The sequence below is a fragment of the Bos mutus genome, chromosome 26, assembly GCF_027580195.1.
Source record: "Bos mutus isolate GX-2022 chromosome 26, NWIPB_WYAK_1.1, whole genome shotgun sequence".
NCBI classification, from domain to species: Eukaryota; Metazoa; Chordata; class Mammalia; order Artiodactyla; family Bovidae; genus Bos; species Bos mutus.
Window position 1 is genome coordinate 10,194,017 of NC_091642.1, and position 15,196 is coordinate 10,209,212.

General features: G+C 44.0%; 2 protein-coding genes across 6 annotated transcripts in view; one reads left to right on the forward strand and one right to left on the reverse strand.

The window, feature by feature from the left end:
* Positions 1-1,020: 1,020 nt before the first annotated feature.
* Positions 1,021-10,987, reverse strand: LOC102270445 (putative uncharacterized protein ZNRD1-AS1). The gene is made up of 3 exons (XM_005890167.2): positions 10,850-10,987; positions 3,893-3,968; positions 1,021-1,821 (listed from the first exon to the last, which is right to left on the reverse strand). Exon 3 carries the CDS (start codon positions 1,729-1,731, stop codon positions 1,021-1,023), a length of 711 nt encoding a protein of 236 aa, XP_005890229.1. The 5' UTR covers positions 1,732-1,821; positions 3,893-3,968; positions 10,850-10,987.
* Positions 8,969-15,196, forward strand: part of ATE1 (arginyltransferase 1) — a 159,556-nt gene continuing 153,328 nt past the window's right edge. Inside the window, exons 1-2 of one of the 5 annotated variants that reach the window (XM_005890164.3) lie at positions 8,969-10,657; positions 13,747-13,810. In XM_005890164.3, coding sequence (XP_005890226.2) covers positions 10,573-10,657; positions 13,747-13,810 — 149 coding nt within the window. In that variant the 5' untranslated portion in view covers positions 8,969-10,572. Of the gene's footprint in view, positions 10,658-10,945; positions 11,159-13,746; positions 13,811-15,196 lie in introns of those variants that run through there. The other 4 variants (XM_070363529.1, XM_070363530.1, XM_070363527.1 and 1 more) reach the window with 4 other exon arrangements.

The window sequence follows — 15,196 nt, forward strand, 5'->3', positions numbered from 1 at the left end:
GGACTAGCCTGCCAGGCTCCATGGGATGTCCCAGGCAAGAATACTGAATTGGCTTGCAATTTCCTACTCCAGAGGATCTTCCCGACCCAGGGACTGAACACATGTCCCTGCGTTGGCAACTAGCCATCAGGGATGCCCTGGGCCCAGGTACATGATATCCAATTAAATTTTAGGTGCATTGGAAAACACAAGACAGTGTGTTATCTGCATCATAATTCTAACTTTTACACTGTCTTTAGAGAGGGAGCCAGGGTTCTTTAGTCAAGGTCAATGCAGAAGCTGTGGAATTGCAGGTTTCTTTGTATAAAAATATTTGTTCCTATGAGCAGTGTTCACATAAAAGAAAAATGAAAAGTATAATAAAGAATAGAGGTGTGTGACCAACTTTTTGGAGGTTTGGAATGGTAGGTTGAAATAAAAAGTCCATGTTTTTTTAGACAAAAAGTCTGCTTGTCCCCTCTTGAATGTAGGCTGATCTTGGTGGCTTCTTTGATTAGTAGGATAAGCAGAGGTGATGTTCTGGGACTTCTGGGGCTAGGTCATAAGAAGCCTTTGTAGCATCTGACAGGCCTCCTGGAGCCCTGAATCACCAGGTAATAAGTCCAACTACTACGTGGCCCTTAAACTACCTGGGGAGGGAAGCCAGGGAGAGGGACCAGCTAGATTCAGCCCCCTAGCTATCCATGCTAAGCCATCTGGGACCTACGGACTAGCCCAGCCATCACTGAATGTTTCCAAGCATTGCCAGTGGTGCTATGTGGGGGCAGAAAAATGGCCCAGCTGAGCTCTGCTGGAATGCCTGCTACAGAATTGAGATAAAATGGTGGTGGTTTTAATTCACAAGGTTTTGGGTTAGCTGTACAGAGCTGAAACATTGGGAATGCTGAGCTCATGGTTTAACCTCTTTTTTTTCAGTGTGACGCATTTAGAAACAATATTATAAGATATTAGATTCTATTGCACCAACATCTATGAAGGTATGCTCACCTGAAAAAGAAATACAATAATCTAGAAAATAATTTAAACTTTATGTTTTTGTAGTTGACTTCTCAAAAATGACGGTATACTCAAAAGCTCTCTTCGGAGTGGTTTTCCAATTTTATTCTCTTTTTTGGACTTTTCCATCAGAATGGTCACTTCTAAAAGTGGTTCCGCATAAGGCTGGACAATGGGATAGGTGGTGACCCATTCATATTCTTTTACTTCCTTTTTCTTCACTAGAGGTTTCAGGAAAGCAGGAGCTTGTGCAGGTATTTTTTGAGCACGTCGTTGACCATTTCTTTGCTCCGTGAGTTCTCTCCCTCGAATCATTCGGTCTTGATGTCCCTTTATCTGTTTCTTTGCCCAGGCCACCCTGTACTGCTTGGCCTTAGCTTTGTGTGTTTTCTGGATGTTTTCAGTTGAAACATCCTTCTTCAGGTTTAATACTTCGTGGGAAGGAATTTCACTTGAGATGCTTTGAGGGAGCAGTTGATAATTGTGGTCTCTGAGGCCTCTGGCTCGTTCAGCTCGGTGTATGTGTTTCTGTATCTGGTTCAGCTCTCTCTCAGACACTAAATAGTGCCATTTTTTAGCATCTTCTTTTTTTTCGTTTTGTGGTCTCCTTTCCTTTTCCTCTGTTTTAATTTCCCCTTCTAGAACCATTTTGTGCTTGCATGCTTCTTCCAGCATTTCCTGGTAGCGTTGATAGTAGTATGCCTCTGCTTGGGCGAACCGGAAGTCAAAAGACATGGCCTTTAGTTGATCAAGTCTTTCACGCTCCTGTTGAGTCTTTTGGGATAGCAACTTCCTCACCTCTGGAGAATGGACACCACCTAAATTCTTGTCAAAGGGAAGTATCAGAGCTCTTTTCAGTTGGTTGTGCTTTATTCTCTATACAGGCCATGGCACAGTTCTCAGGTAGCCACAGCCCCGCCTGGCACCCTCACACTATGTCCCAGTTAGGCTCTTGTAACTGTTTCCTGTCTTCCTTTTCAAGCCCCCTCCCCTCCACACCCCTCCCCTCCCCCTGCATTCCCTTACATCCCCGAAAAACCAGAAGCAGGCCCTCAGGAACTCCTCCCACTGCAGGAACAACCCCATGCATCTATCCCGAACTCTGCCTTCCTGCCCTTTCACCTATCAAAAGCCAGTTCTGGGACTTCGCTGGTGGTCCAGTGGTTATGAATCCGTCTGCCAATGCAGGGGACACAGGTTTGATCCCTGGTCTGGGAAGACCCCCACATGCTGTGGGGCAGCTAAGCCTGTGCGCCCTAGAGCCTGTGCTGTGCAACAAGAGAAGCCACCACAATGAGAGGTCCGTGCACTGCGACAAGCGTAGCCCCTGCTCGCTGCAACTAGAGGAAGCCCGCATGCAGTGATGAAGGCCCAGAGCAGGCAAAAAAAATGTCAGTTCCTCCACCTGTTTGTTGAGCTTCGAGAACTTCAGTTTACAATGATCAAATTCCCTTCCCTGCTTCAAAATTTCCTGTCTACTGAATCAATCCATCAGCATAAAATTATGCTTTAGTATATATCATCTTCAAACAAAAAAAGGAAAACGCTTCCTCTATGGACCATCCCCTTTTGCTCCCCTTCGCTGTGTAACTTGAAGCAGTTACCTCTTAAGTTTGGCTTCCATCCTCCCCCCACCCCCTCGTCTGAGCCTGCTCTCATCTGGGTCATCTGTGATCTCGTTTTTGTGGCTGTCACATGGGCCTCTCAGCACCATTCTCCAGAGGGGACCGCTCTCTGCTCCTTGGAATACTTTACTTCCAGACGGTAGCCGAGAGCGTGTGACTAAGGCTACGCTGGGCCCCCGCGCTACTCCAGCCATTAGCCGAATGTCCCCAAGTAACCGAAAGGTCCCTCATCCTCTTCCTACCTCGTGGCCACCCCCTCCACCTGCTTCGCTGGCTGCCTTCTACATGTAATGGAGAAAAGTGTAGCAGAGAAACTCAACTTAGGACAGAGAAGTCACACTCGGGCTTCCTTGGACCAAGACAGTCTTGATCATTCAACAAGTGATGTACCGTGTGCGTCCGGCACTGGAGTGGGAGTGAGGGGTGAGCGAGACCGTCGGGGCACACAGGCTGCTCGGAGCTCACCTCTGCTTCACCTGGATATGCCTACTTCACAGCCCCACGTGTTTCTTCTCCCACAGTGCTTCCTTCAGTCTTCCCCTCTCAGTCCTGTCCCTTCTAACTTCAAAATGCCCCGACCCTAGAGGGAAGCAGCCTCTTATTAGCTTCCCTGAATCCACTTCTCTCCCTCTGTCTCCAGCCCCATCAGACCGGTCACACGGCAGCCAGTACAATCTCCGTGTTACATAAATCTGAACACACCACTTCTCCTGCACAGAAACCTGGGATGGCATCTTACTGCTTTGGGAGAAAAATCACAGAGTCCAGGGTGGCATCCATAAACTGGTTCCTGATTACAGCTCCAAACGAGTCTCTCAGGCGGACTCCTTGCTCCCTCTGCTGCAGCCACACTGACTCTTCTGTTCCACAACAACTTTCCCATCTGAGCCTTTTCAGGTATTCTTCCTTTATATACTCCCAAACACAAAATATAGCAACTCTCACTAGGGCACGTATGTATATATTATAGTTTTTAGGTTTTAAGCCTAAGTGTCACTCCTTCAGACCTTAAACTCATTCAAATAAAACAAAATTCCTTTCACGACACTTCTCACAATCTGCAGCCACTATCTGTTTAATGTCCACATCCCTCACTAGACTAAGTCCTTATTTTTTTCATTGCTGTCCAGCCAGCACCGCTGGTGCTCAATGAATCAAACAGTACAAGCAAAGCATGCTCCCTTGAAATTCCTGGGCCCTTTTTACCTGGGTGGTACATTTTTATGATTCTATGACTGGCTCCAATGTTCACGGTAAATGTATTTCCTCACCTTAATCTTCTTTTCTAATGGGGAGTGGGAACCTACTGCAATCCGAGGGTCTTGAATATTTTTGGCCCAGGCCAATCTAGAAGAGCAAAAAGAGAAATTATACTAAGACTTGGAGGAAGGTTCTGGGAAACATACTCTGATAGAATGGTAATGTGAGTTGATTTGGGGACTCACTTTTAATATGTAGCAAAAGGTGTTTCTGTGTGTCAATAGGCAGGGCTCTACGATATGTTTTTTTCTTTTCTCAAATCAAGGAAGAAATGCTCTTTGGTAAAAGCATAAACAAAGAGCCAAATTGTGTCTGAGGTTGAAGCTGTCAATAGTACATTCAACAGTGGAGAGGAGAGGCTGAGTTACGTTACAATTTCAACTTCCACAAACCACAGTTTGTGTATATTGTTAGTAGAACAGAGAACTTGCCTTTGATGAGAAGTTGAGTTTTCGAAGTTAAGTCCATTTTAAGTTCACTTATGCATGAGGTGATGAACAATAAATTTAATCTATAAGCTATCATTAATTTCCAATAACCGCTATGTAACTATAACATTTCATTAATCTTGTGAAAGATTTACGTTTTAAATAGATAATAAAACAATCTGACAGCAAGAAAGGGTTGTGTTTTTAATTTAATGCAGAAAAACAAAGCAGAGACATTTACCACCGATGATGGAGCACAATCATACTTAGGCATCCTCAAGACCTTGCTTCTTAACCTGCTCAGTTAGCAAACAGGGTTCTCTGTTTAGCAATCTGGGTTGTAAATATTGTTTCTCTGACTTTTCTTAGCAAAAGAGAAGGATTTTATAACAGAACTAGAAAAAAAACCACTATTTGCTATTTAATTTCTCAAAGACTCATTTCTGCTTTCATATTTTTTCTTTGTTAAGCAATTCTTACATTATCTCCATAGCAACATTTTAGAGTTTATCATACTCTCGGCATTGTACTAAGAACGCAAATAGATTCCTTTATTTAGTCTTCCAAACAGCCTCATTATCCCCCGTTTCACGGCCAAGTGGACTGAGGTGAAGAGAGGTTCAGTGACTTGTTAGAGTCCCACAGTTTGTTTCAGAGGTGGGATGTCTGTGTGACTCCAGACCACATCCTCTTTCCTGTGCTGCACCCATCCCCATACAAATGATACTCTCCTGCCTTTACTCAAAAATTAAGGACGGTAATACCTACTGTTCTTCTGCACTCAGAGCCAACCATTCTGAGTCGGTCACCAAAGGAAGCCGTGAGGGTTGGGTCTGCACTGCCAGCTGCTCCTTCCGCAGCCCCCCATTGTTCTGTCTCCTCTGAGCATCACTGGTTACTTCCGCTGCTCCTAGGGCCCCACGCTGTTTACTTTTGGTGTCTTCTGCCTCAGCCATTGCCCTATCAATCGTCAGCTTTACGAGCAACATCTCTGCTCTTCACTCTTCCTCTCTTGGTGTCCTTTTCTCTCAGCTCTAATCTCCCATTCTCAATTCTGCAAATTCCTGTTTTCCAGCCATTAAAGTTTCTGGCCCTCTTGCAGACTTTTCAGCTACCTACTGTTGATCTTTCAGGATGCCTTGGTCTGATTTCTAGGGCAACCAGAAGCAGTCACAAGCTTTTTTTTATGTGTCATCACTATCCTAGATTGAAACTACTGTGAGGTGGTAGGTGGAGACAGCGTCTGCTTGGCAGGACATGAGCTTTATGGAGAGCTGGGCTAAATGGCCATAGACAGAAAGTAGAAGGGCCTGTGTTTTATACATAGAAGTGTCCCAGTTTAGGGCAGTTAGAGAAAGCATCTTTCGAGGTAATAGGAGCATCTTTCTCTTTTTGGAATATATATTGTGTCCCTTCCGTGGGAATGGAATTGTGGTTGGTGGAGAACCCTGGAGTGGATGCTGTAGGCACACTCACAGGAGCAAGAGGAGGTTGGATTAAGTGGCAGGTGGGCAAGTGGCGTGGTCTCATTATTACTTAGCTGGCTGTCACTCACCTAAATACTGTTCCTGCAATGATGTTTTGAGCTTTGATACTGTTTAGTATACTTCTAGTCATATACTAATTATTGATATGTTCATAACAGGTCACTGAAGAAGCAGAAATTACACCAATGTTGAAATAACATTAATGAAAATGACTGCATAGTCACATCATGATACCCTTCACCATACATATGAGCTGCATCCATTCAAACAAAGTCCTCATGTAGCCCATTATGATGTCTCTAGTTCTTAAAAAAAAAGTGAAAAGGAGAAAATACAGTGATTAATTACAACCTGGCTTTTTGTTCAGTAGAAATAAAACCTACCCCTTCTAAAATGTGCTGTTTGTAGAGATGCGCTTGAAACCATAGTCTCCAACTCATTCAGTAGTAAATGAGTTAAAAAAGTAAATATGGGTATTTTATGATGAAAAAATAATCAAAGAATTTCAAACATCAAGTCATGAAAGTATTTTATTACTGTTTATCTTTCTCTGTCCCTTTAATCTGTGTTTTTATATTTAAAGTGGCATTTCCTGTGGATAACATTGTAAGGTCTCATTTTTTATCCAGTCTGATAGTCTTTTTTAATTCCTGTATTTAGACCACTGGTGTTTAAAGTGATCATTGATATAATAAGGTTAGTACCTACCATATGTGCTGCTGTTTTCTACTTGTTGCTCTTGCTTTACCTTACTTTTGTCTTCCACTCTTACTTTGCCTTCAGTTCAGCCACCCGGTTGTACCTAACTCTTTGCAACCTCGTGGACTACAGCACGTCAGGCTTACCTTCCATCACCAACTCCCAGAGCTTGCTCAAACTCATGTCCATCAAGTTGGTGATGCCATCCAACCATCTCATCCTCTGTCATATCTTGCCTGTCATCCTTGTCATATTTTGCCATATCTGGTATTAAACATTTTATGATTCTATTTGTTCTCCTCTCTTAGCATAACAATTATGTTTGCTTTTTTAAATGGCTGCCATTGAGTTTGCAGCATATATTTACAACTAATCTAAGTTCTTCTTCAAATAGCTACCACACAGGCAGTGCAGGTACTTTTTTATAACAATATTCACAGTTCGTACCTGGTTGTGGTTTAGTCACTAAGTCGTGTGTGACTCTTGTGACCCCATGGACTGTAGCCCTCCTCTGTCAATGGGATTCTTCAGGCAGGAATACTGGAGTGGGTTGCCATTTCCTTCTCCAGGGGATCTTCCTGACCCAGGAATTGACCCTGGTCTCCTGACTTGCAGGTGGACTCTTTACCGACTCAGCTATGAAGGAAGCCCTCGTAGTTCCTGCCTCCTATCCCTTAAAACACTGCTATCACTCATTTCACTTATCTATAAGCTTGCACCCTGTATTAGTAACTAAAAAATCTGTTATCTGTCAGATCAACTATTTTGAAACATTAAAAATTGATTTTCGGTTCAGTTCAGTCACTCGTCGTGTCCGACTCTTTGTGACCCCATGAATTGCAGCACGCCAGGCCTCCCTGTCCATCACCAACTCCCGGAGTTCAAACTACGTCCATCGAGTCGGTGATGCCATCCAGCCATCTCATCTCTGCCTTTTCCTCCTGCCCCCAATCCCTCCTAGCATCAGAGTCTTTTCCAATGAGTCAACTCTTCGCATGAGGTATTTTACCTCTCCATTTATTCCTTCTCTAATGCTCTTCTTTTAAAAGTAGGTCTGAGTTTCTGACCTGTATTATTTTCTGGGGAATTTCTTAAACATTTCTTGCAAATCAGATCTAGTGGTGACAAATCCCCTCCATTTTTCTTTGAGAAAGTCTTCTCTTTCACATTTGAAGGATAATTTTGCTGGATACAGAATTCTAGGCTGGTGGTGTTTTTCAATACTTGAAATATTTCACTTCCCTTTCTTCTTGCTTGCATGGTTTCTAACAAGAAGACTGATGTAATTCTTATCCTTGTTCCTCTATAGATAAATTTTTTTCCTCTCTCTGGCTTTTTTGAAGATTTCGTCTTCGAGAATCCGTTTTGAAGATTTTCTGCAGTTTGAACATGATATGCCCACATGCAGGTTTTTGGTATTTATCCTGCTTGTCTGTACTGCCTCAATTAAAAAAAATCCAAATAAATCCAAATCCAAATAAATAGAAGTTGTTTCCCTGTCACACTATCCACATTTTAGGTGCTCAGTAGGGACATGTGGCTAGTGGCTACCAGTGCGTACTTGCACGTATGCTAAGTTGCTTCAGTCGTGTCTGACTGTGTGACCCCACGGACTGCAGCCTGCCAGGCTCCTCTGTCCATGGAATTCTGCAGGCAAGAATACTGACTGGAGCGGAAACATCTAGACAGAGGAGGAACGGGTCTAATCTAAGGTCTCCTGGCAGTGAGTGCCCCACAGAGGAAAGTGTCTTTTAGGATCCCAACCTTACCTGAGATACTTGGTGCTCCTATCTAGCTCCTTGCCTCTGCTCATAACACAGCTCTTTCCTAGCATGTCCCTCTTCTCTGTATTTAACTGCACACCCCTCCCAAACTTGCTATCTACTCAATAACACTTTATTCAAAGAAACACATTTCACTTTATTTTTTAAAATTTTAGTTAAATCAATTAACTTTTATTTTGGCTGTGCTGGATCTTTGCTGCTGTACAAGGGCTTTCTCTAGTTGTGGAGAGCAGTGGCTACTGTAGTTGTGGTGCATGGGCTGATCATTGCAGTGGCTTCTCCTGTTGCAGAGCATGGACCCTAGGGCACGCAGGTGGCTCTCAGGCTCTAAAGAGCCTCAGCAGTTGTGGCACATGGGCTTAGTTGCCCCATGGCATGTGGATGAAGGATTGAACCCATGTGCCCTGCACAGGCAGGTGGATTCTTAACCACTGGATCACTAGGGAAGTCCCACATTTCACTGTAACACAAGAATCATGAGTCTATCACCATGCAGAGTCCTTCACATCATTAGTGCCTAGGATCGAACCTCACACTTAACTTTCGTAAACTCAATTTCACACTCAAGTTTATGTAAACTGTTAATGGAACCAAACATGTTGTCAGCATTTTATTGTCAAGTGTGAAAGTTAAAAACAAAGACAACTATCTATAATTGGCAGTTTCATAAATAAAAGGACATTTTAATAGTGCCCTCTTCCAACTCCCCAAACTTATGCCCCAAGATTGAAACTAAATGAAACTTTGCATTGTTTTTCTCATTGGGGCCTGAAAGATGAAAATTTTGTGTCTAGTGAAGTCACTCAGTCGTTTCTGACTCTTTGCAACCTCATGGACTGTAGCCTACCAGGCTCCTCCATCCATGGGATTTTCCAGGCAAGAGTACTGGAGTAGGTTGGCATTTCATCCTCCAGGGATCTTCCTGACCCAGGGATGGAATCCGGCTCTGTTTTGTGACACAAGTCCAAACCTCGTATTTGTCAATCTCTTTTCTCCTTCAATTAATTTTTAAAGAATCACCTTTTCCTCCTATTTGTCTTTTACTAGTTGTATGATCTTGGGCGAGTTATATGGCCTCTCTGGCCTTTGTTTCCTTTGTTGTCCAGGAAAGGACAAGAAATAATCACATCTGCTGTAATAAAATGGACAAGGCCTGTGTTTAAGAACATGGGTACTGAGATCTAGTAAGGAGGCTTTAAATCTAAGGAGTTGGGAGGAGCTGGATAAAGCTAGGGTCTTCCTGCATGCTACATAGCTATCCTTAGGCTTTTTTTTCTCATTGTGTGAGGCACAGGTGATGCTTAGCAATATGACCTCTTAACGGGCACATAGCCAGCACAGTGGGTGTTGGGGTCAAGAATGTTGAAACTGACTTCAAAAGTTTACCTGTTTCTCCAAGTTTCATGATTTCACCTTTTTAAACATTGTAAAAAGATGATCAACTTTATTGCCAACAGGAGGAAAACGTAAGGACAGACTGGTTTAAATTATTTGCCTATATAGAGGTAAAGATTAAGGAATACTACTTCGTTGGAGGCAGTCACTCATTTTTATACTTTACTCCTGGATCGTTACTCTTTGAAAAACCCCCTTTAAAATAGTGGTTACAAACTGGAGACCTGTGCACAGAATTCAACTTACATACATGTTGTGTTTGGCCTGTACAATTAAAAAGTTCTTTTAAAATAACATTTAAAAGCTGTACTAAGGGAAAAAAAAGTCTGAATTTCAGCTTGTTTGAAAGTTGCAAGATACGGTGGCACTGGGCACAAGACAGCAACTGGCTCTGACATTTGTCTTCTTTAAAAGAGGGAAGTGTTCAATTCGCCTACTCTGCCAATCCACAGAACACCTACATGTGTACTCCAACCTAGGGGATATTTAGTAAGTACCTGCTAGTTTGGAAGACGCTAGAATTGGCGAGGACAGTCTGAGATGTTAACTTTTAAACCGAGATCTGCAGGATCTGGAAACAGTGATCACAATCTCTGTGCCTCAGTTTCCTTATGTGTAAACTGCGGCTGACAACCTGCAGTTGTGGGAAGGATCGGCGATGGAGTAACTGCAGAGGGCTGGCTTGAACTCGGGGTCTCGGGGCGGGGGGGCACCGCTACAATCCACGCTCATCCTGGGAGGCCCCCGGACCCAACACCGACCGGGGGCCCCTAGGCGCTGAGACCCACCGCACCGGCCTCGCTATCCACTCCTCCCCGCCGCGGGCCCCCGCGCTCCGCCGAGGTCGGCCCCGGGGCGCCGAGAGGCGTGGCCGGCCCGCGCGAACCTGGAGGCAGCCATGGCTTCGATGGTGGAGTACAAGGGACTCAAGGCCGGCTACCGCTGCGGCTACTGCGACTCCGAGGAGGGCAAGGCGTCCTGTGGTGAGTGGTCCGGCCAACGGGGTGGGCGCGGCCGCCTGGCGTCCAAACCCCCACACCGCCCGCCGCGCTCCAGGCCAGGCCCTCGCGGGGGGGAAGCACCCAGGCCCCACTCCCCAGCTCCCGCTTCCCTTCCCCACGCGTTTCTTCCCAGACCGTTGCCCTTCACATTCTGTCTCTTGGTCTCACCCTTACCGAAGATGGCGGTCTCTTTCGGAGAAAGAGCGGAAATAGCGGAAGGCTGCCCTCGGTCAAGATGGCGCAGGCGGCTTCACCGCCGAGGGCGCTCCCGGCGAGGCTCGGCCTGCTGGCGCCCGGGCGGCGCGGTGCATTGTGGGGTGGCGGCGGCGGTTGCGGTATTGGGCTGGGCCGCGCGTCGCGTTTGAGGGGCTGGGGCCATGGCGTCCTGGGCCGCGCTTTCGCCCAGCATCGTGGAATATTTCGAGGGCGAGGACTTCTACCGCTGCGGCTACTGCAAGAACGAGTCGGGCAGTCGCTCCAATGGTGAGCGGGCCGGGCTGGTGGGCGGGGAAGGGCGCCGGTGGCTCGGCGGCCCGCGGGTGTCCTCGGGGGGTCGCGGCGTCTCGGGCCGAGTGGCTGGAGGGTCGTGTCCAGGCTGCGGCCCAGGCGTAGCCCCTGCGCCGTCCGGCCCTCGTGGAGCGAATGCGGAATGCGGTTCTCCCCGCGTGCCGTGGCTGTCAGAATTTGAAAACGGACCTCACCCCTGGTGGAGCAGGGAAGATTCTAGAGACTCATTTCACACAGGCGGTCTGACTTGCGAGATAATGTGTGTCTCGCAGGAGCCAAGTGTGGAAACAGGTGTCCGTCGTCAGTGGGAGACCGTTAACTACGCGCCTGTCGGGGAGCGCTGTGGCGTGGTCAGTTACAGGGGCTGACCTGGGATTTCAGATGCTGCTGTCGGAGTGTCCCCGGTGGTCAGCGCAAGACGAGGGGTTGCGGGACAGTGGGTGTCGGGTGCTATGTGTGTAGACAGCTCTGTGTGTGTGTGTGTGTGTGTAAAACACACGTGCGTGGATATCCGTGGATAAAATGTCCCTGGAAAAATATACAAGAAACTGCTTGATGGTAGTCGCTGCTCGCGAGGGGCCCCTGTTAGTACTGTTGTGCTTGGAAATGGTACCAGGTGCTTGTCATTTCTCCACCCACCTCGGTGACCACGACAGAGCCAGCCTACAGTGCCCGCTCCCGTGATTCAAGTTTCTTTTGGAAGAATTTTTGTTCGTTTGTAAACGGAACGTCATGTTTATTTCCTGCAGTGTCATGCTTTGGCAAAAGTATATACACTTAAAGAATAATCTAGCATTATGGGAAACGGGATATCCATGGAGACTTAAATTTGGGTGGTTTCCGTATTTAAAACAAAAAAAAAGTTTTGTCCTGCCCTGGGGCAGTGATTTGGGCGATGATGGTGTGTCCGTGTACTCATTAAAAATTTTTAATAACTTTTAAAAATTAAAAGTTTATTAACTTCTTGTGAGAGGCGGTAGAATGCAGTATTAACGCAGTCGTTAGTGACAGTTATAAAGATGAGTTAAAGTGAAAAAAATTTATAGTCTTGGGTTAAGACTATAACCCAAGACTATAACCCTTATTTCGGAAATAAGGAGGATGCAAATAAAGGTGAGATGATTACAGCCCAGGGAGGGAGAAACCCATAAGGTAACAGTGACTGCCTTAGGGTAGTAGAGGTTTCTTCTCTTCTCTGTTTCAAATTTTAGTATTATGCTTATATATGTAAGAAATTTATAGTATAGATTATAATATAGCTTTATTATATAACAATACAGTCTATGGAATTCTCCTGGCCAGAGTACTGGAGTGGGTAGCCGTTCCCTAATCCAGGGGATTTTCCCAATCCAGGAATCAAACCCAGGTCTCCCGCATTGCGGGCGGGTTCTTTACCAGCTGCCAGGGAAACCCAAGAACACCAGAGTGGGTAGCCTATCCTTTCTTCTGCTGATCTTGCCGACCCAGGAATCCTGTGTCTCCTGCATAGCAGGCGGATTCTTTACCAGCTGAGCTACCAGGGAATTCTGTATGTAATGATAATTTAAGTTATACATGTCTAAAATTAATATTAGGTCCTTAACTACTTTCCTAGTAATTTTAGTAAGAGAAAATCGATTAATATATATGTCCTTTGTTTAGTTTTATGGAAAAAACCTACCTTCGCCCTTTTCACCTAAAGAGATACGTGTAAATTTCTATCACTTCTATCGTTTTGTTTTTAATTTTAATAATAATCTTTACTATAGGGCGCTCCACCTATTAGGTAGGAAGGTTTTATTATTTCCATTTACAGATGAGGAAATTGAGCCCCATAGAGTAACTTGTTGGTGTTAGTGAGCACCACCCGGGCTTCTGACATTTCTGTTGTATTTATGCCCTTGCTTTTCTCACTACATCCTGTTCTATTAAGCCTGTCTGTTTTTCCATACTTTTGATGGGTTTACTATTTCCAAGAGTAAAATTCATTTTTCTTTACCATTAATTCAGTGTTTTCTCATAATCTTCATTTTTTTATGGTTGCCTAACTTTTTTCATCATGTTGATAACAAATTAGTGTCTGGAATCACTTTTCTGTTCAAAGGCATTTGGATTACTTTCATTTTTTATACTTAAAAGGAATATTGCTGTATGTATACTTTTGTCTTATTTTCAGTGTAAGCAAATTAAAATAAGGAGAATTTATATGCACAAGAAAACATTTGCTTTCTAATTCTTCTGAAGAGACCAGCTTATTAAACTTTTGGGGTCATTATTATGGCTTAAAGGTGTGATGTAGTTTGCAGTGGGATCTTAAATTTATGGTGTCATAGACTGTTGACTAATTCTTAAGTGCATGTGATCACTTTCTGTGTTTTATTTTTAAAATTAAGGTTAAATACATCATGTGTTTCATTTGTGTTGTGTATTGTGTTAAAAAAGGACGAAGTATGTGCGGACTTTGATTTCTCCAGTGTGAGCTGGATTTTTTTTTGCTTCAGTATTCACACCTTAAAAATAATGCTTTGAATTTAGAAAAGTAAAAAGTTCCACCCGTTGTTATGAACATGGCACTTATTTTTCAGGCATGTGGGCACATTCAATGACTGTGCAGGATTACCAGGATCTCATAGACCGAGGATGGCGAAGGTAAATGCCGTTAATGTAAAGATCCTTCTGATGGTACTCAGGCTCTTCTTATAATTGAAACATATTATTTGCCTTTAAAATGTTTTCCGGTGGTTGGAAATAGGTTTAATAAAGTTTTTATTATATTTTGTGTGTAGAGATTGTTTTCTCCTTTTAAGGATGTTTATTTGGAATATTTCACAGATGTAGCAAGAACACTGTAATGAACTTCATGTACTAATCACCAGGCATCGAAAGTTGTTAACATTTTGCCAGTCTTGTTTCATCAGTTTTCCTTGCTCCCTTCAATGGACTGAATGTGTCTCCCCCAGAGTTCATATGTTAAGTCCTATATGGAGGTAGGGCTTTTGGGAGGTGGTTAGGTCATGAAGATGGATGGGATCACGAATGGGATTCTAGTGCCTTTATAGAAGAGACCACAGAGGGTTCTCTTGCCCCTTTTGCCACGTGAGGATATGTAGAAAAGATGAACCAGAAAACTTGTCTTCACTGGACATCATTTCTGTTGGCACCTTGATCTTGGACTTCCAGCCCCAGAACTACCAGGAATGTATTTCTGTTTATAAGTCACTCAGTCTATGGTATTTTGTTATAGCAGCTTCAATGGGATGAGATATTCCTCCCTCCCCTCCTCCCACAAAATTATTTAAAGCAAATTTCAGATATTATGTCATTATACTTGGACTAAATGTGTGTTTCTAATAGAGAAGGATTTTTTTTCGCTTTCTTAACATATCCACAATATCATTACCATGCTTTCCAATTTAATGATAATTTAATGTCACCTGTTACCTAGTTTTGAGATTTTCTGGTCATCTCAAAAAATTTTCTTTTACAGTTGGTTTATTTGAATCAGGATTTCTTTAAGGTCCACACATTGCCTTTGATGGCCATGTTTTTTTCGCAGCTATTTTTGTGTAGATGATTTTAGAATAACTATTAGGTAAGGTTCCTTACATAAGTATGAGCAGTATTAAGTGCCCTGTACCAGTACTGCCCAGATTGAGCACAGCAAATGAAACTTCACAGCTTTCCTTAAACATAATAATGAGGCCCAAAATGTGGATAGATGTAGGTCAGATGTGGCAGGACTTTGTGTGCCATGATAAGGAATTTTATTTTTATTTTTTTAATGGTCTGGGGGAGCTATTGAAGGCTTTTATGTCAGAGAGAAAAGTAATGGAATTTGAGATCTGGAAATGATTCAGATAGCAGAGAGGTGTCTGAGGGAGTGATTCTGAAGGCAGGAAGAGGAGTCCTAGAGATTACTGTAGTGTCCTGGTGTGAGGTGCTGAGGAGCTGCTGTCCTAGTCAGGAGCGGTGACTGTAGATTAGGAGCTAGATCGGAGGGGGCACACTCACGAGACGTTTCAGAGGTAGAATGCT

Coding starts and splice junctions, on each gene's coding strand:
- LOC102270445 (XM_005890167.2), bottom strand. CDS start 1,731: ATGTCTTTTGACTTCCGGTTCGCCCAAGCAGAGGCATACTACTATCAA.